This window comes from Puma concolor, chromosome D1 (assembly GCF_028749965.1).
Source record: "Puma concolor isolate L17-30 chromosome D1, mPumCon1.1.hap2, whole genome shotgun sequence".
Lineage (NCBI taxonomy): Eukaryota > Metazoa > Chordata > Mammalia > Carnivora > Felidae > Puma > Puma concolor.
Genome location: NC_141676.1, coordinates 61,593,252 through 61,617,597, shown reverse-complemented (window position 1 = coordinate 61,617,597; position 24,346 = coordinate 61,593,252). Strand labels below are relative to the sequence as shown.

The window sequence follows — 24,346 nt, the reverse complement described above, 5'->3', positions numbered from 1 at the left end:
TGAATTCCACTAGGTCTCTCACGGCTAAAGTCTTGCTCTTCAGTTTAATGCCTCAGGCCTCCTATTTGTAAAACTGGATAAATAGTCACTTTCCCATATACTTGGCATAAAGAGGAAATGAAATAATACTGGGAAAGTGCCTGGAACAGTGCCTGGCACCTAACACTCAGTTACCTTTTGCTATTATTCTGATTAAAGTTTTCATTGTCCTTGTTACTTCGTTCTTCAGTGCCTAACAAAGAAATAAAGCAAGAGTTTCAAATCCGAAGTACTAATTCTTTTCCCCTTAGCGCCCCATCTCCTCTCTGACACAGCCAACTCTTTGCCCAGAGTTAATTACCAATTTGGGCTCGTTTGCCTGCCTGAGACTGGGCGGGGGACACGCAGCTCCCGCACAGGGGCAGCTTCAGGACCCAGAGTGACGTCGGGGGCGCGGCTGTTATGTTGAGATGTGGACAGGTTGGGATGAGGCCCGCGCAAGCTAGAAGAGCCGTGAACCCAGTTACGAGCTCTCTAACCTCTAGAAGAGTGTGGTCTTTGATTCCCATCCAAGGCTCAGGCCTCGGTTTCCTCTTCTGTAGAAAAAGGAGTTTATTATTCATCGTGCTTCCACTCTCAAAGGGTTGCTGTGACAACGCAGCACTAGCACTTCGGAGAGAGAGCTCCCTTATTTCCAGCCTGGAGCCTTAGGAAGGGCGAGTGGGAGGGGCCTGGGGTCACGTGACCAACGCCGCCCAGTCCCCTCAGGCCTCCGAGAGCTTGCCCCAGAACGTCTCTCTCTCGGGTGGACGGGGCTCAAATTCCGGTGCGGACTAAGTTGCTCTTCCGGGGTGATCGCCACCGCTTCCGGGGCGGGGCGAGGCGAGGCGAGGCGAGGTGAGCTGCTGGAGTGGTGGTTCTTCAGCTCGCTCCGGGCCTGTGTCTCCGCGCTCCCTGGTGCAATGAGCTTCCTCAAAAGTTTCCCGCCGCCCGGCTCGGCTGAGGGGCTCCGGCAGCAGCAGCCAGAGACCGAGGCTGTGCTGAACGGCAAGGGCCTCGGCACCGGCACCCTTTACATCGCTGAGAGGTAGGCAGGGTCCCTGTTCCCCAATGCCGGCTTTCTGTGCGCCGCCTTGTTCCTGCTGGCGCGGGCTGAGTGGCGGCGCGGGGGCGAGACCGCGACCTCGGGGACTGCTGCGAGGCGGAGCGCGTGCCCCGGGTCGCCTCGGAGAGGCCTCTGACGGGGCGAAGACTCGATTGTTCGGGCGTCCTCTCCTCCCGAGCCTTCCTCTCTTCTTCACCCGGAGTTCTCTCATCATTAGGCTTCTTGACGGCCGGTCTTCCCGAGGTCTGGTGCGTGCGTTGTTCTTGACTCAAGGTCTCCTTTTAAGGTGTTTGAGTTTCCAGCCCCTAAGTGAGGATCATCGATGTGCATGGTCTTTTCTGTGAGAAGGTGCGGGGGGTGTTGCTCTGGGCAAGATATGTAGGTTTGGAGCGGATTGTGGAGGATTTTGAAAGTCTGGTTAAGGGGTATAGCTTTTTTTCTGTAGGTGTGGGTGGGGAGAGGAACATCCTCATTCCCATTCAAGTTGGGGGTCATATCCAGAGAGACCAGACTCCCATCTCTCGTTTTTTCCCATTTCTGACTCCCATTTCCATTCCTAGAAGGAATTACCCGTTTATTCAGCCATTTGGAGCACTGGACTTTTACAGACATGTCGAAAATACCAGTTGTAGGACTGAGGACCCCTTTCCTTGATGCATGGTTCCATTCATCATCAAGCCAACAATGACACATTAAATCTTTTCTGTCCTTCACATTTGTCTGACTTCTGCTACTGTATCACTTTTGTCTACAGCCAGGGAAAATTCTCTCCTTTTAAGAGCTCGTGTGGTTACCTTGTATCACACAGAATATCCAGTTCTGTTGTCAACTGACTAGTAACCTTAATTGCATACACAGGGTTTCTTTCGCTGGGTAACAAATGTATTCACAGGCTTGCCACCAGAGGATGAAGGTCATGAAGGAGGTAAATTTCTGCCTACCACAGAGGGAACAAAAAATATGTAAAGAACCCTTGGTTTGAGGGAAATGTAAGCCCTGAGCAAAGCTTAGGCTTTTGACCAATTACCGAGATAGGAAATACAAATGGGAGGAAAAGTAAGTTTGGGGTGAGGTGCAGATTAGAGTTTGGTCTGGGCATGTGTGCTTAGTTGGGTATAATAAGAGTGTGTTTCTGGAGAGAGTGGGTTTTTTTTTTTTTTTTTTGATGTTTTTATTTTTGAGAGAGAGAGACAGACCATGAGCAGGGGAGGGGCAGAGAGAGAGGGAGACACAGAATCTGAAGCAGGCTCCAGGCTCTGAGCTGTCAGCACAGAGCCCGACGCGGGGCTCAAACTCATGGAGTGTTCTTGAGATCATGACCGGAGCTGAAGTCAGGCGCTCAACCGACTGAGCCACCCAGGCGCCCCGAGAGAGTGGTATTAAAGATAGAGATTTGGACATCATTAGTATAAAGGTTAGTATATACTCATGGGGGATAGGTTAGATACCCCAGAAGAGAAGAGGGCCAAGTATAGAACCTTGGGGACACATTTGCATTAAGAGGTAGGTTATGGAAGGAAGAGACTTGAGAATAGACAAGAGGTAGGAGCAGTCAAATAAAACCTGAAAAGCGTCTCTTGGGTAGTGGCAAGGAGATCTTTAATGATGTTGGGAGAGCAGTTTCTTTTAAGTGGTGGGGAGTGCAGCACAGGTAGATTGTTATCCCCTACACCATCCCTTTTTCTCCATGGCTTCTCTGTGTATTGATGCTTCCTGTAATATAACTACTGTTTAGGGAAGGAAGACAAGGTCCTGTGCTTGTCTTTTCATTTTGAAAAACTTCAAGCCTAAAGAAAAATTGCAAGTGTTGTTAATTAACACACAGATTCATAAATTGTTAACATTTTACCACATTTATCTTTTTTCTGAGCTATTTGAGACTTGCAGACATGTTTTCACATCAACTGTAAATACTTTAGCAAAAATCTCCTAAGAACAAGGACATTCTATATAACCACAATACAGTTATCGCACTGAAGAAGTACAAACTCCTTTTAAGCTCTTATGTGTTTAAAAAACTTTGATTTCAGCTTTTCACTAATAAATCTCTTCTTTAAGAAAGTATTTTTGTAAAATATACATACAGCAAAGAATATACATTATATATGGATGGTTTAAAGAATTATAATTAAACCAACCTGTGTATGTCCACCAGCTAGGTTAAGAATAGAGTATTATGGGGGCGCCTGGGTGGCGCAGTCGGTTAAGTGTCCGACTTCAGCCAGGTCACGATCTCGCGGTCCGTGAGTTCGAGCCCCGCGTCAGGCTGATGGCTCAGAGCCTGGAGCCTGTTTCCGATTCTGTGTCTCCCTCTCTCTCTGCCCCTCCTCTGTTCATGCTCTGTCTCTCTCTGTCCCCAAAATAAATAAACGTTGAAAAAAAAAATTAAAAAAAAAAAAAAAAAGAATAGAGTATTATGAGTACCATGAACACCTACGTTCATCCCTCTTTACTCTTGGTTGGCATTACCTCCTTGGTCTCTTTCCACTTTTTTGTTCTTTCCTACCTAGCATTTCCAAGTTTTGATAGCAGAATCAAGGCCTCAACAAACTAGGAAGGTTCACTAGAAGATTTGACAAATGAGGGTTAACAGCCGAGTGAATGAGGTGGACTAAGAGGAAAAGTAAATAAGAAACAGGATGCTCAGAGGCAAGAGTGAGAAACCATATTGTGTGTGCCAGGATATGAAACACACACACACACACACACCCATACCATCTAGCAGTTCTTCATCTGAATGAATAAGTGGAAAAGAGTGGAAAAATAATCAGGATGGAGAAGAAGAGAGCCATGTTCCATGAGCTCGGCTTTATAGCCCAGGGGCTTTGGGAAAATTATTTTAGGATTTTAGGCAAAGAGGCGTAGGGTCTTATTTGGTTTTAGGTCGTTTCTCAGATGTGTACTGAGAGATATGGAACTCTCAAGCTTATTTTCAAAGTTTAGTTTTCATAGGAAGTTGACTTTTTTACCTAAGTAAGGAAGAGATCAGAGGCATGAATCATTCAAAATGGATCATTTTAAACAGGTAAAATAAAGTAGGTAATTAAATTATATTTTATGCCAAAGTTAATTTAAAAAAAAATTTTTCTTTAGATGTTTATTTATTTTTGAGATAGAGAGAGACAGAGCATGAGCAGGGAAGGGGCAGAGAGAGAGGGAGACACAGAATGGAAGCAGGCTCCAGGCTCTGAGCTGTCAGCACAGAGCCCGACGCAGGGCTTGAACTCAACGAACCGTGAAATCATGACCTGAGCTGAAGTTGGACGCTTAACCGACTGAGCCACCCAGGCGCCCTGCCAAAGTTAATTTTAAATCAGTTAAGTAAGTCATCCCAAATTCAAGACTTTGCTCTTTTATGTTTGTATCCTGTTTTTCACCTCATGCCAGGAATAAAGGCATACTTTATGATCATACTTCCAAAAGCATTGGAAATTAGCAAAACATTCCTTTGCATTTACTATCTTTTTTTTATTAAAAAAATTTTTTTAATGTTTTTTAAATTTTTTTTTGAGAGACCAAGAGAGACAGAGCAGGAGAGGGGCAGAGAGAGAGGGAGACACAGAATCCGAAGCAGGCTCCAGGCTCTGAGCTGTCAGCACAGAGCCCGACGTGGGGCTCGAATCTTTGAACCGTGAGATCATGACCTTTTCTTCTAGAATATGTGAAAAGTGAGTAAGAACATAGTGATCAGAGTAGATGTTTCTTTTAAGTGGAACTTGGCTTCTCTTCTGTAGAGTGCATATCCATGTCCAAGTATAAGGAACTACAGAGCAATTATTATGTGCTTTTTAAAATAAAGACCATAATTTGATAGGCACTGAGTCTGTTTTATATTTCAGTTTTTCCATCTGCTAATTGAGTCATTAAAATTTTGTGGCTCTAAATATTTGAAATCATTTTGGACACCCAGATTTGGAGCACTACTTTCCTTATTGTGATAATTTCTGGGGGATTGTTGAGGTGAGGAAAGGGAGTTTATTTGCTTAAAATAATAGAGGTTTAGTAAGGGACTGGTAATACTTGTTTGATAGGAGCACTATTTCATCTGCATCTTCCTTGAAGAGAAAAGCAGTGGACAGGAAAGGCACATACAGCACCACAATCTAATTACAAAAACGAAATCTATTTCTTTGGAACTAATGGTATGAATCATTCTAGAAAATCATTTCTAGAGCTTTTACCTTTTTAAGCTTCTTAAGATTTATGATTTTAAGACTCCCAGGTTTCCCTTTTCCTTTCCTTTCCTTTTTGCTAAGCATGTTGGATGGAAATGTGCATGATCTCAGACTGCTGCACTGTCATTGTTCTTGCCCAAGGGAGTCCTAGGTTCATTTATTGTATTTGTTTTTGCTTGGTTAGAAGTTGAACAACCAGGCTTGTAAAAATTGTATAGGAAATAGAAGATGTGGGGGCATTATTGTCATTTATTATTATTTTTTTTTAATAAAAGCTTTATTGAGATAATCTACATAGTATACAGTTCAGGGGTTGTTAGTCTCTTTGCAGAGCTGTGCAACCATCACCACAATCGATTTTAGAGTATTTTCATCACCCCTTAAGAAACTGGCACTTGTTAGCAGTTAATCTGTATTTCCCTCCAGCCCTGGGCAACCAGTATATTGCATTAACTTTTATCATATTAACTTTTTTCTGTGTGGTTTCTTAAGGATCTTTTGCTCCTTTTTTTTTTTTTTTTTTCCTGCTAAGTGGTGCAGCTCCAGATGGGTGAAGTATTGCCAAAAAATTATCCTGCCTTTACTCAAAATTCAATATACTGATTTTGGTGATATGTTTCCTTTATTATACCAATAAAATATTTCCTTTTGGCCATTTTTGAGGGAAAACTAGACCTTGCTTATTTGTAGCTTTCTTTTAAAGCTACAGAATAAATGAAAGGCTTCATACAGTCTTTCCGTGGGATATGTATTTTCTAACTAGTGGTAAGTTTGATTACAGCCATTTTATGTATTCACCATTTAACGTAGGGTTAGTGGAGAAATTAGTGACTCCCAAGTGTTTATTGCATACTTACATGCTGGACACTATGCTAGTGGTTTTGAAGAATGTGACATAAAGAAATATGACACATTCTGTCATAGCTCACATTCTGTCAGGGTACATACGAGATTCATTGCCACGGAGTTAAGTGCTCAGTGGCGTATTATTGGACATAAGTGCAGTTCAGAAAAAGATCATTATGGACAGGAGTAACTGGAGGAGGGCTCGAGGAGGAGCTGGGACTTAACCAATTGAAGAGGATTTGCAAAAGGAAGGCACCAGAAGACATTCCAGATACAACCAGAGGGAATGCATAGAAACACATGTGACTTAAGAAATTACATTTCAACTCTTTGAATTTTAGCTAGAGGAGAGAACTTAACAGTTCTCGTTTTAAAGAAATTCAGTTCCTGCTGCTGAATTTTATTTTAGGAATATTTCTAAACACCAAGCTTGAATTTATTCCACATGCATAAAGTGTCCAAGATGAACCTTTATAAACTTTAGGCTTAAATTAAGATTTGATTTATTAAAATCATCTTCCTTATACGTGTTTTTCAGCCGCCTGTCTTGGTTAGATGGCTCTGGATTAGGATTCTCACTGGAATACCCCACTATTAGCTTGCATGCGGTGTCCAGGGACCTAAATGCCTATCCACGAGAGCATTTGTATGTTATGGTGAATGCCAAATTTGGAGGTATGTATGGTGTAATTTAATCTTGAGCTTCCTTTGGGAGAATATTACATATATTTAAAAAGCAGTCTTTGATCATAAGATAATATTCAAACGATTGACCTATTTTGGATAATAGTTTATTAAGCAAAATTTCAGCTCAGTAAAATAATTTGGGCACTGGTTTTTTACCTTCTATATGTTTGCATTTAGAATTATTCAGTTATTGTGGATTTATATTTCTAATTTTTCCTCTTGCGTTTAACTGTTTATTCTTTGTTCTTGTAAAGGCATTTACATTTGGCATGCTTAGAGGCTTGGATCAGTATACTTTGTGCTTCCATGAGTTTAGTGTAGAAGCTGGGTTTTTTTTGTTTCATTTTATTACAGAAGTGGTTCTAAGTGGCAGACAGAGTTGTGTCCCCCTGGCCCCATTACGCAATGACATTTTGATTTTCATGACTGGCAAAGGGGAGGAGTGCTACTGGCATCTAGTAGTTTAGAGGCCAGAGATCCCACATGGCACAGGACAGCCTCCCACAACCAGAAATTACCCAGTCTAAGTGTTCGTAGTGCCAAGGTTGAAAAGTCCTGTGGTACAAGATTCCCACGTTTTTTGCTGTTGGAAATCCCTACAAAGGTTCATAAAAATCTAGTGAAGGTGATGAAAGAAGGTGTAAGAAAGAGAAGAAAATCCATTTGGGGGGTTGTGGACAATGGATTGTAAAAATTCCAAACAAGAAACAAATTAGGCACGAAATTAAAACTTGTTAATTTTTGTAAGTGTAAATGAGAAGTTTTATACTATATTGTGTTAGTTTGACTTTCTTCTTATTATTTTTTGTTTATTTACTTTTGAGAGAGAGAGACAGTGGAGCAGGGGAGGGGCAGAGAGAGAGACATACAGAATCTGAAGCAGGCTCCACCCTCTGAGCTGTCAGCACAGAGTCTGATGCAGGGCTCAAACTCACGAACCATAAGATCATGACCTGAGCTGAAGTGGGACACTCAACCAACTGAGGCACCCCAAGATTTTATTAAGTAATCTTTACACCCGATGTGGGGCTCGAACTTAAAGCCCCAAGACCAAGAGTTGCATGCTCCACACACTGAACCAACCAGGCACTCCTGACATGATTTTTTTTTTTTAATTTTTTTGATGTTTATTTATTTTTGAGAGAGACAGAGGCAGAATACGAGTAGGTTGGGGCAGAGAGAGAGGGAGGCACAGAATCTGAAGCAGGCTGCAGGCTCCTAGCTGTCAGCACAGAGCCTGACGCAGGGCTCGAACTCAATGAGCTGTGAGATCATGACCTGAGCTGAAGTCAGACGCCCAACCGGCTGAGCCACCCAGGCGCCCCTAGATTTTTTAAATTATAAAATAATTTAAACATTGAAATGTGCAGAGAGTAATGAAATTTTTCAATATTTATTATTTAGCATAAATTCTAACATTTTTTTCATAACTTTTAAAGAAATAAGACAGTATTAGTACTGTTGGAATCCTTTTCGTACCTTCCCCATTTTGTTTCCTACTCTGTCTCCCGAGTTAAACATTATCCTAAAGGTGGTATGTGTCCTTCCCTTCTAAGTTTTTAGATTTTTACTGAATATGTACAAATCCATAGGCAATGTAATGATTTTATTTTGTGTTTAAAATTTTAACTTGTAAGTGGTATTATTTATATACATTCTGGAACTAGTTTTTTCACCCAGTTACATTATTTAATCTGTGCATTTTTTTTAATGTTATTATATTTAGTTTTGAGAGAGAGAGAGAGCAGGGGCGGGGGGCTGCAGAGAGAGAGGGAGAAAGAGAATCTCAAGGTGTTAGTGCAGAGCCCGATGCAGGGCTCAATCTCACAACTGTGAGATCATGACTCGAGCCGAAAATGAGAGTTGGTCGCTTAACTGAGTCAGGCACCCCTCTGTGCATTTTGATACATATAAATATTTGTTCTTTTAAATTGCAGTCCATGTATAAAATATGACCAGATAACAATACATCTGTTTTCTTTTTATTATCAACATTTATTTTTTAAATTTTCACTAGTACATATAGTACTTCAGTAAACATTTATGTACAAACTCCTTGTGTACATAATATATACTTAGATGAGGAATTGTTGGGTAGTAGGATATACACACCTCCAGCATAGTTGTAGCAATTTCTGCTTCTACCAGCATCATGTTCTAGTTCTCTTTATTGAACATTTGTATTTTTTTTCCTTGCCTATAGACTTTGGTAATTTATCTGTTGGATTAGTTAACTTGTATGGGCCTTAGTTTTCTCACCTGTAAATTATTAGTGATAAATCACATCAGTGGATTACAAACTGCTACTGAACCCTTTGGTTCATGGCGAAAGGTAAAAGAAACCGGTAACAATAGAACTATACTAGTTAGAGGCCTGACTGTTTGGGTCTCCTCACCCCCACCATGACCTCGAAGGAAGCTTAGAATCCCTAGGGCTCAGTGAAGTACAGTGTGACTAGATCAGAAAGGCAGTCCACAGTCTTTTAGTTCTAAAATAACCAAGTTCTTATCATTTGATGTAAAAACAACTGCAGTATTTGATACATCAGTAAACATCCTTTAAGAAATTATTTTAGGCTTCTTTTTTTTCCAAAACAAGTGAACAAATTAAAATATTTTATTTATGGGGGTTCCTGGATAGCTCAGTTGGTTGAGCATCCAACTTCGGCTCAGGTCATGATCTCAAGGTTTGTGAGTTCAAGACCTGCATTGGACTCTCTGCTGTCAGCACGGAGCCCATTTCAGATCCTCTTTCCCCCTCTCTCTCTGCCCCTCCCCTGCTGGTGTTTTCTCAAAAATAAACAAACATTTAAAAAAATAAAAATATAAATAAGTGTTTATATATTTTGACAGAGAGAGAAAGTGCTTGTGCATGAGTGGGGGGGAGGGGTCAGAGATAGAGGGAGAGAAAGGATCCCAAGCAGGCTCCACGCCGACAGCACAGAGCCCTACATGGGGCTCGATCTCAGGAACAGTGAGATCATGACCTTAGCCGAAATCAAGAGTCAGACACTTAACCGACTGAGCCACCCAGGCACCCCTAAACATGATTTAAAAAGTTATTTTTATTCCCTTTCTAGAGGAATCAAAAGAATCTGTTGCTGAGGAAGAAGAAGACGACAGTGATGATGATGTTGAACCTATTGCTGAATTTAGATTTGTGCCTAATGATAAGTCAGCATGTGAGTATTCTATAGAATTGATTCTTTTCCCTTTATGTATCAAATACTCCCCACACCCCATTTACCTTTACCCTCATTACCTCTGTTCTATTGCCTTTTCTTCATTTTAACATCTATCATATCACTGAGGACCCGATACCTATTAATATCGAAGACTGTAAATGTAGTGAGAGCATAGGAGACACCATATTATTTGGTGTGTTTTGTGAATGGAGAAATCTGGTTATTTTTATTGACATGATGCTGTTGACTTTGAATCTTACCAGATAGAGGGCAAGGAGTCCTGGCGATTCCAAAGTGAATGATGCAAGGATAGCTGGAAAGAGCCCTATTAACTGAAAGGGGCTTCACCCTGATTTAGCAGCAGTCTGACCAGGACTTTGGCTCTTTTTCTCAGAAAATCCAGCCAGGCATGAAGAGATCTCAACATTACCTTGAAATGAACTCTTATTTTGTAACTTGTCCATTGCCATCAAGCACTTTTCAAGATTGATCTCCTTGGAATTTGGCAGGTTTTGTAAATAGTGTGATTCTGGTATATTTCTTGTCTACTCATTGAATTTATTTGGACTGGTGGTTATATTACTAAAATTTTACTGTACACGGGCCAGAAAAGAATGTTCATTACAATTTAATTTCCTTGTTCAGTGGAGGCAATGTTCACTGCAATGTGTGAATGCCAGGCTTTGCATCCAGATCCTGAGGATGAAGATTCAGATGATTACGATGGAGAAGAATATGATGTGGAAGCACATGGTTAGTGAAATGGATTTTTTTAAATGTGGTGTTTCATTTTAAGCATTTGTTTGTACTACAGGTATGAGGTTATAGTTCTTTAGATCTCTGTTAAATACCCAGATAGTGTGGTTATTAATAAAAGTGAATGGCACGATTCATGTCAAAGTCAACTTGGAAAAACTGTGGAATTTCCAAGCTTAAGGGTAGAAAGCAGATATTATTGGGGTCAGAAAATGGATAGAGATAAATGGAAGGAAAGGAAATGGTAGATAGGAAAGTTGGGGTTGGGAGAGTCTTTTAAATTGATGCAGATGCTCCCAAAGAATAAGCTTTCTCCCTCCACCACTTGAAACCTGTATTACTTACATCTTCCCTTAATATACTCCTTCAAACAGCTCATTTCCCAAGTCATTTTTCCCCCCAGAACCATATTTCACTTATCTAAGAGCATTTTTCTTTGCCTCCCCAGACCAGAATGCAATCACTAGCCTGGTAGATTCATGTAACTTGAGGTGCTTGCTGTTCTGTTTTCTTTTTCCCCACTGCTCTCATCTCCACCGATCTGGCTGTCCAAGGCCCTTTCCTCCATGTGTAGCCACTTCCTGGCCTGAGGCAAACTCTGTTCTGGAATTCTCCTTCATATATCCGAATACATTCCCATCTTCACTGAGATTTTTTAGTGATTTTATTTTTTTATCCTTTTTATATTTGCCAGAATTTCTGAGTTTTTAAAAGGAGCATATATTTTAATCCCGAAAGAACCATCAGTACAAATTAATACCAAATTAATTTGCACTCATCTATAAGATTCCCACCTCAGGATAATATAAGACTCTTTGCCTTAGGAACATCCTCTTTGCCTTCTAGTGCCTGGACATTTGATTTTTTTAAGAATTGCTGTTTACTGACCCATTATCTTTTGGAATCCCTTCTCATCCTAGAGGGTAGATACATTTTCTTTGTATTTCTGTTTTCAACAGATGACCTACATATGTGTATTAAACAAATATTGAAAAATATTTTCCTGGAAGCCTTTTTAAACTGTACCTATCTTCAATAAATGCATTATTGATTATCCATTTTTTTCTAATTGTTTTATAATAGTTTAAAAGCATTTTATTTTTTTAGAACAAGGGCAGGGAGACATCCCTACATTTTACACCTATGAAGAAGGATTGTCCCATTTAACAGCAGAAGGCCAAGCCACATTGGAGAGATTAGAAGGAATGCTTTCTCAGTCTGTGAGCAGCCAATACAACATGGCTGGAGTTCGGACAGAAGATTCAATAAGAGATTATGAAGGTGAGTATCCTTCTTTCTTTCAGTGTGAATAGTCAGATGGTCATTTGGGCAATGAGGGAAGCTATGGAGAGATATACACGTTCTTTTGGAAACTGTTAAGACAGAAAAATCTCAGACTTGTGCAACTTTTTTAGTTTTTTCCCCCAACTACAAAAATAGTCTGTTCACAGTCAAAACATTTTTAAATGTTTTTCACAGGCAAAGAAGAAATGAAAAATCAAGTGTAATTATAATTGAAAGACATTAATTTTTCTGTTGCATATCATTCCAGTCTTTTTTTGTTTGCTTGTGTGTATATATATGTGTGTGTACATATCAGTGCTGCTATTTTTATTTTTAAAATGAATTCCTATGTGATTATATGCAAAACTAGGATATTCACTTGATTTAAAGGGCTAGGCAGCATTCAGTACACTTGGGTTCTTGTTTTGTGACAAATATCTGGACCTTAATCAAGAGGCTTTCAAATTTGTTTCAGTTGTCTCTACTTTGTAAGCTTCTTTGTAAATATTTCCCCTGTTAGACTGGTTTGCTTTTCTGAGTGCCTATTTCAGTCAGAATATTGAAGTATTCTTTTGGTGCAGCCTTTACTTCTTATTCCTTGCTCTAGTGCAATACTGAGATCCATGGATTTTTCATTTAAATGACTTTCAATAAATAAACATTAAAAAACAAAAAAAAACAAAAATGGGGCGCCCGGGTGGCTCAGTCGGTTAAGTGTCTGACTTCAGCTCAGTCATGATCTCACAGTTTGTGAGTTCAAGCCCCACGTGGGGCTCTGTGCTGACAGCTCAGAGCCTGGAGCCCACTTCGGATTCTGTGTCTCCCTCTCTCTCTGCCCTTCCTCTGCACTCACTCTCTCTCTCTCTCACAAATAAATAAACATTAATAAAATAAATGACTTTCATATTTCCTTGCTGTTACCGTTACCCTTCAATCCTAGGCCCTTGTCTTCTCACACTGGATTTATAGTAGTAGATCTTTTGCCTCGATCATCCTTGCCTCCAGCTCACTGTGCCATGTTAATCTTGAGAACACTCTGTGGTCACCTCAACTTTGCCTTTGCCCCAAATACCTCCAGTGTTGTTCCTACTACTCTCAATAGAACATTCAGGTACTGCTCTTATGTACCAGACCCTGATTTAAGCACATTACACATATGTACTCATTTAATCCTTCCAAGAATGCTATTGTGATCCCTATTTTACAGGTGAAGAAACTGAGGCGCAAAAAGATCATATAACTTGCTTGAGGTCAAATAGCTAATAGGTGGTAAGAGGATTAAATGAGCTAATAGGAAAAAGAATATACCAGGCCCTGTTATAAGCATTTCTTGCATCTTACTTGTATTTAATATATACTGGTATTTTGCGTTGCTATAAAGTCTTACCACTTCTAATTTTTAGTGATGCAGAACATTCTTAAAGAGAGCATAATTTTTCTTTCAGTGGTACATGTAAGTTTCTGTCATAATGTTGTGATCAATATCCTCATGCACATAGCATGTTGACCTGGGGGTCCTGAAGTCTGGGATATTTTGATTTGGAAAAGTTTAGGCTTTGGGTCACACTGTTACTCCTTGTGTATTCTTACTCTCCATTTTAAATCCTAGTTGGTGAGCCTCTAACATAGGCTGTAGGGTGAGATGGTTCAGATGATTTCTAGTGCTCTACCAAATTCTTAGCTGAAAGAATTCAAGATCTTACCTTTTTTTTTCTCTTAAAGTAGGCTTCATGCCCAGCATGGAGCCCACTGTGGGGCTTTAACTCACAACCCTGAGATCAAGACCTGAGCTGAGATTAAGAGTTGGACACTTAACCGACTAAGCCACCCAGGCACCCCAAGATGTTACTTTTTTTTTTATTACAGTGATTGATGGGAGGGTGTCCTTAGACATTGAAAAGGCTTTCGTCACTGAAGGGGTTTTTTTAATTGTAAAATTCCTTATTTAATGCTTTATAGCAAATGATTTTAAGATCACAAACACTTTTTGCTAAAATGAGATTTTGGCCTTTGTTCCTAAGCCTTATTATCATATTGAGAGTTGCCTATATATAAAACTTCTTCAGCCTGTACAGTTCCCCATCTTATAAAGTCCTAAGTAGCCATGTCACTCTTTTTGCCATTTATTTATTTATTTAGTTTGACCTATGCACTTCTTTTTTTAAATTTGATTTGTTTTAAAAAATTTTTAAATAATAACTGTATATATTTCAGATATGCCACAGGATGTTTTTATTTTATTTTTATTTAAAAAAAATTTTTTAAGTTTATTTATTTTTGAGAGAGAGTGTGTAGGGAAATGGCAGAAAGAGAGAATCCCAAGCAGGCTCCATGCTGTGAGTGCGGAGGCCAATGCAGGGCTTGAACCCATGAACCATGAGGTCATGACCCGAGCCGAAGTTAAACACATAACTGACTGAACCATCTAACCGCCCCATAGATGTTTTGATATATATAGTGAAATAATTCCTACAGTTAAGCTGATTAACGTATGTATCTCCTCATATAGTTACCCTTTTTTTGTGGTGAGAACACCTGAAATTTGCTGTCTTGGTAAATTTCAATCCTTGCCATTTAAATATACACTATCTACTTGTGGCATTTCAGTGCTTCGTGTGCTCATTTATGTAAAAAGTGTTTATTGAACTGCTATGCCGGGTACAGAGAATACAGCGGTGCTCAAAAGAGATGAGATTACTGTCTTCCTATCAGTGGCATTCTTCTGTAGAGAAAAATAAATGAACTAATTAGGCGGTTATAGTACGTTGTGATATAGCATTGAGTTATAGGGGAAGCTTGAGAAGCTGTGGAATCAGAGTTTGAACTCTTCACCCAGCCTGGATAGAGAGAGATTCTGGATTCAAGCTTCATGGAGTAAGTGACATCCAAGCCAAGATCTGAAAGAGGAATAAAAGTGACTTGAGTGAAGGGGAATTGCATACAGGTAGAGGGGAGAGGTGGGTAACAGGATCAGCCATGTGCAAAAGTTCAAGAGATTATTCATCTCTGGGGGACTGAAAGTGGTTCATTTATGTCTGGAACTCTGTGAAGGGGAGTTGTTACAGGTACAGGTAAAGGTAGATTAGTGAACTGGGCTATATCTTAGAGGAACTTGAAAGCTGTGTTAAAGAATTTCAGTGTTATGCTTAGATCAGTGAGAATGTGAAGAATTTTATTTTGATTGTTTCAGAAGGTGATCCTGGCTCTGATAGGGAAAATTAATTGCAGAGGGAAATACTGGAAGATAGAAGAGAAACTCTGTTAAGTAGCTTATGATTTAAATTAGATGAGAGATCGTGGCCTGCATTTGGTAGTAGCAGTGAATGTCACAAGACTTAACAGATTTGAGAGATGTTTAAGAGAGAGAAACAACAGAAGTTAGAGATGTGGTAGGAGTTTCTGGATTATACAGGTGAGAGGTATCCTTTAGTAAGACTATTCGGAAAGAAAAACATTTCTTCTTTTTTTTTTTTTTTAATTATTTTAAGTAGACTCCACACCCAGTGTGGGGCTTGAACTCACGACCCCAAGACCCTGAGATTAAGAGTCACATGCTCTACCAACTGAGCCAGCCAGGCGCCCCAACAGAAACGTTTTAATTTTAAGTTTGTTTCTTTATTTTGAGAGAGACAGAGACAGCGTGAACAGGAGGGGCAGAGAGAGGGGTAGAGAGAGAGACAATCCCAGAGCCCAACACAGGGCTATGAACCATAAGAACATGACCTGAGCCGAAACCAAGTCATTCGCTTAACCGACTGAGCCACCCAGGTGCTCCGAGAAACCTTTCTATGTGGAAAGATGATGAGTTAATTTAATTTAATTAAAAAAAATTGTTTTTCAATGTTTATTTATTATTGAGACACACACACACACACAAACACACACACACACACACACACACACACACACACAGCATGACAGGGGAGGGGCAGAGAGAGCGGGAGACACAGAATTCAAAGCAGGCTCCAGGCTCCCAGCTGTCAGCATAGAGCCTGACGCGGGGCTCGAACTCACAAACTATGAGATCATGACCTCAGTGGAAGTCCGTCGCTCAACCAACTGAGCCACCCAGGCGCCCCAATGATGAGTTAATTTTAGATACATATTGCATTTGTATGCCTAGCTTCATGTCCAGATGCCAGGGGACTCAGGCAGAAGCCAGTTTGTTGTGGGCTAAAGACTTAAGGGTGAATGGGAGGTGAGGAAGTAGAGAAAGCAGCTATAAACAACTCTTTCCAGAGGGACTTTGTCCCGGTTTTCCCCTCTACCCGACACTCTTTTTTCCCTATGAAATGAGAATCTCACTCTACTTATGTTGTCTTTTCTCAAAATTATGTCATAAGCTTTGTAAGGATAGGACTTTTATACCTTTAATAGTAATAAGTTCCACAGTAAATAGCCAGCACAGTTCTGTGAAGAGTGAACAGTTGGTGCTTACCACATTCAAAAGTTCTTACCTAGTGTTCTTTTCGTGTTGATGTTGAAAATTTACAAAGTAAATGTTAAATGTACAGGTGGCATTTTTCTTTCTTGGTTTGTTCCTGGTTACTTTTTCAGAAGAGAAAGAAATAGTTGTTACCAACAGAGGGCACTAACTTCCTTCCGGTGATGTGTAGGTTGAACCTTTACCTGTCTGAAGAGCTCAGTGGACTGTTGCTCAGCAGTTGATTTTTTCCTTCAGATGGGATGGAGGTAGATACTACACCAACAGTTGCTGGACAGTTTGAGGATGCAGATGTTGATCACTGAAAATGATTTATGCTGCTGTGGGGTAAGTAGTTTATTTTTTCCCTTGTCACTGAATCTTGTGAAATAATTAGTTTTTATTTTCCTGATTCCGGAGAACTCTATAAAATTAGCAGTTTGGAAAAATGTTACCCATTTCTGAAATTATTGAGACTTAAGTGGTTTTTTCCCCTAAGAAATCAAGGTCTGCAAACAGCGATATTCAGGTTAACATTTACTGAGCACTTATCCCATATTAAGTATATGCATTGTGCTAGACATTGGGTAGTGCTAGGCATTGAGGCATGGAAGAATAATCACTCATCTTCAGTGAACTCAGGAGGAGGCCATTAGCCCGTTATTCAGAAATCAAGAGCTCCCTGGTTGGTTCAGGTGGGAGCAGCAGGGTAAGATCATGTCCCGGTGTGTCATCTTTTCCCACTTGTGGTGTTTGAAACCGTAACACATTCATCAGAAAAAACAAAGCAGAGATTTGCTGCAACTCACTGCTATTCTGTTTAGGGCAGAAGTAGAAGTAATTCCAAACTGCATTTAAGCTTTTAATCATAATCTTGCATTGGCCTCTGTCCTTCTGAAAATAATGGAGGACCAAGGTCCTGGGTACCTTAGTGTTCAGGACTGATTTGCCAAACTGTTAAGTCCATGTACAGTTGTCCAGAAACAGTCATTTCCCAAGTTGCCACATACCTGCTTTTCTTTTCTTTTCTTTTTAAAAGTGTACGTGAGAGAGAGCACAAGGGAGAAGGGCAGAGGGAGAGAGAGAATCCTAAGCAGGCTCCATGCTCAATGCAGAGCCTGATGCAGGGCTCAATCCCACGAGCCTGGGATCATGACCTGAGCTGAAATCAAGAGTCAAACGCTCAACTGACTGAGCCATCAGGTGCCCCCATACCTGCTTTTCCTGACTGACATAAGAGCTCACAGCCAATTTTCCCTGACATGTTCTCGAGAGCTTTGCATAAAGTTTGTCCATGACTTTGCTGCATGTTACTCTGAGAAATATATTGTTCTTTGCCAGCTTGAGTATCTCAACTGTGTATTGGATAGTAGCTGAAGGTCATATATAGTTAGTTCATACCATATAGAGCTCCAAGACTAGTAATCCTAGTAAGCCTTCCTTTAAGCTTTAAGATTTTTACATTGTTAAAATTGTTGTCTCTTTTCTCCCTCTACAATGTCCTTCTAGTTCTGACCTGATGGCATTTTCTTGAATGCTGTCTGTCTTCCAGTCTTTGAGATGTTACTTTGCCCAGGTCCTTTATTTTCTTAAAGCATATAGTAATAATGTGGCAAGATTTATATATTTTGGTTTGACTCATACTACTGTGAGTCATCCATTTGGGTTGTGAGAACCCTCCTTTTTCCAAGTTCCATTTACCTTCCAAATTATTGCCACTATGGACATATCTTCTTATACTAACCATGAAAAATGGCAGTGAATCTCTGCTTTCCTCTCAGATGCTGCCAGTGGAACTATCAGAAAATAATGTCTTAGGAGTTCTGTGATTTATACCTCTTCCTTTAAATACTTAACTTTTATTTCCACAGTATTTATTTCTGTCATTAGTAGCTATATAGTCTAAAACCAGCATTGTCTCCTTGGCAGTTAGCTAAAATTATGTGTTCATATTGCTGCAGCTCTGTTAACTTTAATTTTCAGATCTCACAATTCCAGATATCAGTACTTCACTGTTATACTGTATGGGAAATCTTTTGGTGCCAACTTAAGTCTCCTGTCCTTTTCACTTTTCTACTTGTCATGTTCTTTACAGTATGTTGACTTTTTCAGTTCAGTAATGCTTACATAGTTACTTTTATTGAAACTGGAAAACATTTTTTGATCTTCTGGCTTTCACATCTTTCTTCTTGAAAAATAGACTACTCAGAGAGTACCAACCACTGTATTAATAAGGATTATGAGAAACTCATTTGTTATGTCACTCATGGTTACACAAATGAGATGTTACTGCAATTCACTGATGAGAATTCTTAGGATTCTTTGTAATGTAATTTTATGGTGAAATAACCATAAAATAGCCACATACTTTCTAATGAGCTGATGATTTGTTTTCTATTCATTTTATGCTACAGCTGGAGTGGAGAGATAGTTTATTCATAAAGTTTATACAAGTTCTTCATCTGGATAATTGACCTGAATTCCAAACAATGTCTGTAAATTTTTAATCATTCGAAATTAAGGAGTGGAGAAGGAATAATTAGAGTGTTTATGCAACCATTAAAATTTTCAAGATAATGGAACAAGGACCTCTCAATGCCTGAGATGGAATGAAGGGGACAGGGTAGAATCACAGCTCTACCACATGCCGGCCTCTGTGGCTTTGGATAAAGGCATATAATTTCTCTAATCCTCAGTTTCCTCATCTGAAAATGGGGTTGATAAACTACCTGGCAGGATTGTTGCAAAGACTAAGATATAATATATCTAAGTTCTCTGGCACTCTTGACTAGTCAGTCAATAAATTACAGCTACTATTACTATTATAAACACTATAAATCTTTTGTTTTTCAGATTCTGCTCATAACTGTAGGAAAGAACTTGGTGCCTCTTCTACTGTGGAGTGGGTGTTGATGAAAGTCTTTTTCTTCTCCAAAACTTACCTGAACCAGTTCTTTTTTGAGACAGACTATACTGACACAAAAAGTTGTCACCAGCAGAAGAGACTGTGACCTTTATTAACAAAGGTGAATTAACTTAACCAAGAGGGTATTTGTAGTTTATCATCTATGCTAAAACTTTCTTTGTGCAAGTACCCTCTGAATAGGCCTGTAGTTCCTGCCTTCATTATATGCGTCTCTGTCACCTGGGAGGCCTACGAAGGTGGACTGGATGGGAAGGAGGGAGGCTGAGACTAAGATACATCCTTTTAGAGCCTAAGGATCCCCTTACCCTTTAAAAACAAAGACAAAGGGATCTCACATCCTGGCCTCTGCTTGTTCTCCCCCAGGGTAAGGGTCTTTTGACTAATTTGGGGCCTAGATCAGTTCATTCAGGCATCTTTAGGGAGCCTCTTGGGAAACATTCTAGCCACATCTACTGCCATTAACAAATGCTTCTGACTAGCTTTTACTCCTTTCACCATGTTTCACCAGTCTCTTTTGTTATAACCTCTTAGGTTATATCCTCTAATTTGTAACCTCTTAGGTCGGTTTCCCTGACCAAATGAAATTGGGATGAAGTCCTCAGAGTACTTCAGAGGATAATTGTTTTGTCTTTAACAAATAAACAAACAAATAAATCTAGGTTTTCTATATTATTGTGCTCTCATTCTTGACTAAAACCATTAATGAGAAAAAAATTTTTTTAATTAAAACTGGTAAAAAACGAGTCTTAACAGTTCTTATTTTTGTTTGACTTTTGTTGAGAATATAAACATGAAATGAGTAAGAAAATGTACAGTTAGAGTTTCTGGCAAATATTTAATAGGGCAAAGATTGAATGCATTTCAAGGGATTTCTACTTCTTGCACTTGGATCAGGTAATTTCTTATACTTACTGACTCTCAATTTTTAGTTTTCAGACACCAGGGTATTTATTTGTGAAGCTGATTTATAATTACAGATGTATACTTGGACTTTTTATACCATTATAGCACTTTTAAAATAGAAAAGCTATTCAGGATCACTTGGCTAATTAGGGGCTAAACTTTAGTTTGTGACCACAAAGCCCAGTGTTCTTGTTAGCAGTTTCACTTGGTTTCTGTCATCCTGCATGGTAGATTGGAAAAAGCTGATTTTCTTTTTTCTCAGCAGACTCTCAGAAATACTGAATTTGCTACAGTAGGCAAGTAAAAGGCCATGTGGAAATGGAAACTGAACTTGACTAAGGCATTCTCTGTATCAGCCCTGTCTTTATATACATTATACATTTAACTATGCATATAATTTTCTTTTTTTTTTTTTAACGTTTTATTTATTTTTGAGACAGGGAGAGACAGAGCATGAACAGGGGAGGGTCAGAGAGAGGGAGACACAGAATCTGAAACAGGCTCCAGGCTCTGAGCCGTCAGCACAGGGCCCGACGCGGGGCTCAAACTCACGGACTGTGAGATCATGACCTGAGCCGAAGTCGGCCGCTTAACCGACTGAGCCACCCAGGCGCCCCTGCATATAATTTTCTTAACTACCTTATGAGATACAGGTGCTTTTTTTTTTTAATTTTTTTTTTTTCAACTTTTTTTTTTTTTTGGGACAGAGAGAGACAGAGCATGAACGGGGGAGGGGCAGAGAGAGAGGGAGACACAGAATCGGAAACAGGCTCCAGGCTCCGAGCCATCAGCCCAGAGCCTGACGCGGAGCTCGAATTCACGGACCGCGAGATTGTGACCTGGCTGAAGTCGGACGCTTAACTGACTGCGCCACCCAGGCGCCCCTTATTATCCCACTTTAAATTTTTTTTTTTTTCAGCGTTTATTCATTTTTTGGTAGAAACAGAGCACGAGTGGGGGAGGGGCAGAGAGAGAGGGAGACACAGAATCCAAAGCAAGCTCCAGGCTCTGAACTGTCAGCACAGAGCCCAACGCGCAGCTTGAACTCAGGGACCGTGAGATCATGACCTGAGCTGAAGTCGGATGCTCAACCGACTGAGCCACCCAGGTGCCCCTGTTATCCCACTTTAGAGATGAGGAAGCTACAGAGAGGTAAAATAGGTAAAGTCATAGATAGTGAGCTGTGATTTTTTTGTTTAATTTTAGAGCATGAGTGGAAGAGAGGGGCAGAGGGGGAGAGAGAGAGAGGAGAGAGAGAGAGAGAGAGGGAGAGAGAGAGAGAGGGAGAGGGAAAATCTTAAGCAGGCTCCATGCTTAGTGCAGAGCCCAATGTGGGGCTTGATCCCATGACCATGAGATCATGACCTGATCCAAAATCAGGAGTTGATGCTTAACTGACTGAGCCACCCAGGTGCCATGTGAACTGTGTTTTTGAAGCCTGTGCTCCATAACACTGTAGAACCTTCCCATCTGCCAGCAGTTGAAAGGAAGCAAGTTCTCTCCTCACTGCAGGATTTTAAATGTTAAAATTTCAGTGGACAGCACAGGAAGTTCCCAGATTTCTCTGCTGGCAATCTCAGCAGCACTCATAATTCTATCCTAGACATTTATGTCTTCTTCAGTAAACGGGGTATTCTCATGGTCTAATCTTAGAAATTCTATTTGAGTCCTTTTTTGAAGTCATACTTACAAACTTATACTCGTGACTTTCAGTGAAGCAATAAAGTGCTCTGATAATAAATATATCAAAATGTCAAGGAGATTCTGTGCTTCCTATAGGCACTGCTGTGGTCAGCATAATGCAGTCATCTAAGATGTAGAAAACCAAGCATCTAGTTCTGGCTTGGCAGATAAGGTATTTAAACCTCTCTGGACCTATTTCCTCATCTGTAAAATGAGGGGATTAGATTAAGTGACTTTCAAAGATTCAGCTGTAATAACATTCTGTAATATTACTCAGTTGCTCCCATAGCTTTGAGAAAATAGAAGGTGAAAAAAAAAAAAGATCAGGTCAGACTTCTTAAAAATGAAATTCATAATGATCAGTAAACCAACATTTCTTGATTCTGTTTGAACTTAATTTCAGTGTTACTGGGATTGTTTGCTTCCTATTTCTTGATGTAGAGGAAGTTTAAAGAAAAGCCATGGACATTTTCCCCTGTAATGTGAATCATCCAAAATATCCATTAAAGCTAGTGTTTATAGTCATCTGTTCTAAATTCTGTCGTTTAAAAAATGTATTCATAGGGGTGCCTGGCTGACTCAGTTAGTAGTATGTAACTCTTGATCTTGGGGTTGTAAGTTTGAACCCGTGCTGGGTGAAGAGATTAATTTTAAAAAATCTTTAAAAAAAAAATTAAAAATGTATTCATTAAAATGATCCCAGTGGGTTTTCTCCTCCCACAGATCAGTTTGTCAGATATTGATACTTTTCATATAAGCTTATTTATTTATGTTTTTAAAGTTTATTTTTGAGAGTGAGCATGTGAGTGAGCAGGGGACGGGCAGAGAGAGAGGGGGAGAGAGGATCTGAAGCAGGCTCTGTGCTGACAGCAGACAGCCTGATGCAGGGCTTGAACTCATGAACCATGAGATCATGACCTGAGCCAAAGTCAGATTCTCAACTGACTAACCCCCAGGCACCCCCAAATAAGCTTATTAATCTTTGTACATTATGTATTTTGAGGTCTTGTTAGGATTTCTGTCAGTATTGGTAAAGATGAGAGATTATGCACAGATGATCATGGTTATATAGCCCTTTACTTTTAGAAGAAGACAGGGTATACTTTAAGAAGAACAATTCGGGCATCTGGGTGGCTCAGTCAGTTAAGTGTCCAATTTCGGCTCAGGTTGTGATCCTGCAGTTTGTGGATTCGAGCCTCAGGTTGGGCTCTGTATTGACAGCTCAAAGCCTGGAGCCTGCTTTGGATTCTGTCTCCTTCTCTCTCTGCCTCTCCCCCACTCACACTCTCTCTCATAAAAATATTAAAATAATAAAAAAAGAACAATTACTCATTGTTCAGAGAGATACTAGATTTTTTAGATAGAATTTTTATTTATCTGCATGGTTTTAGATAGTATCCTTATTACTATATATATAGCTAATTCTCATGCATCTCCTGTTTTAAAAGTGTTTCTAGAATGGATGAATCTATATCTGGCACCCATCCTCTTTGGCTAATACATAGTAATTCTAAGCAGATCTCTTATGAGGATTCCAATAGAATTATTAACTATTCTTGGCAAAGGAGCTGAAACTGAAACTGAAACATTTTCACTAGATCTCACTCTGCTCATATATACATAAGTAAAACCAATATGTAATGGTGGGGGGGAATGTCATAATTGCAGATGAGAAGTCAGTCCCAAAACTTTTGGGAGAACGGTGAACCTAGTCAGAATTTTTGTTAATAATATAATTCTAGGAAGATAAAATAGGGGCACCTGCCTGGCTCAGTAGTTAGAGCATGTGACTCTCGTCCTCAGGGTTGTGAGTTGGAGCTGCACGTTGGGTGTAGAGATTACTTGAAAATAAAGTCTTAAAAAAAGAAGATAAAAATAGAGATATATAACCAGGGATAAGAAAGCTAAATGAAAGTGTATGGAGGCTAATTTTTAAGACTTTTAAAAATTATTATTTTGAAGATTATATGAATCACTAATATACTTAGAACAAAAGTACCTAGAAAATGGCTCAGAAAATGTTAAGTATTACACAATAGTAGTAATTCATTCTTTTCATAACAGAAAGAAGAAATAGATGCAGTGTTAACTCACCTCTTAGGATATATCTGAGAAGTCTGAAATTGAAACATCCTCTGAGCAATTAAAATAGACGTGATGAAATTTATTCATTTTCCTCGTAGGACCTCTTGGCCTTCAGTGCAAGTCTCTATCCCTGCTCTACAAACAGGTCCAATGTACTTGAGCATCTAGTTTCTAGGCATGCAACAGGATAGAAAAGGAAAAAAGGCGTGGTTGCATCAGGCATATCAGTAGCAGCAGTAAATAGCTGACAGAATTATGAAGAAAAGCAAATACAGGTTTACCCAAAAATACAGCAGACCAAGCCTTCAT

At 39.7% G+C, this 24,346-nt stretch overlaps 1 protein-coding gene across 2 annotated transcripts; it reads left to right on the top strand.

Annotated features, from left to right (window-relative positions):
* Positions 1 to 828: 828 nt before the first annotated feature.
* Positions 829 to 20,035, top strand: CLNS1A (chloride nucleotide-sensitive channel 1A). 2 transcript variants are annotated; one of them, XM_025928054.2, is made up of 7 exons: positions 831 to 1,066; positions 6,644 to 6,780; positions 9,873 to 9,974; positions 10,623 to 10,730; positions 11,841 to 12,014; positions 16,699 to 16,788; positions 19,294 to 20,035. In XM_025928054.2, the coding sequence occupies exons 1-6, from the start codon at positions 942 to 944 to the stop codon at positions 16,764 to 16,766; spliced, it is 714 nt and encodes a 237-aa protein (XP_025783839.1). In that variant the 5' UTR covers positions 831 to 941; the 3' UTR covers positions 16,767 to 16,788; positions 19,294 to 20,035. The 2 variants fall into 2 exon arrangements, with proteins under 2 accessions (XP_086534519.1, XP_025783839.1); XM_086678393.1 differs by lacking the exons at positions 16,699 to 16,788; positions 19,294 to 20,035 and adding an exon at positions 16,634 to 16,653 and having other exon boundaries at positions 829 to 1,066.
* The last annotated feature ends 4,311 nt before the right edge of the window (positions 20,036 to 24,346 follow it).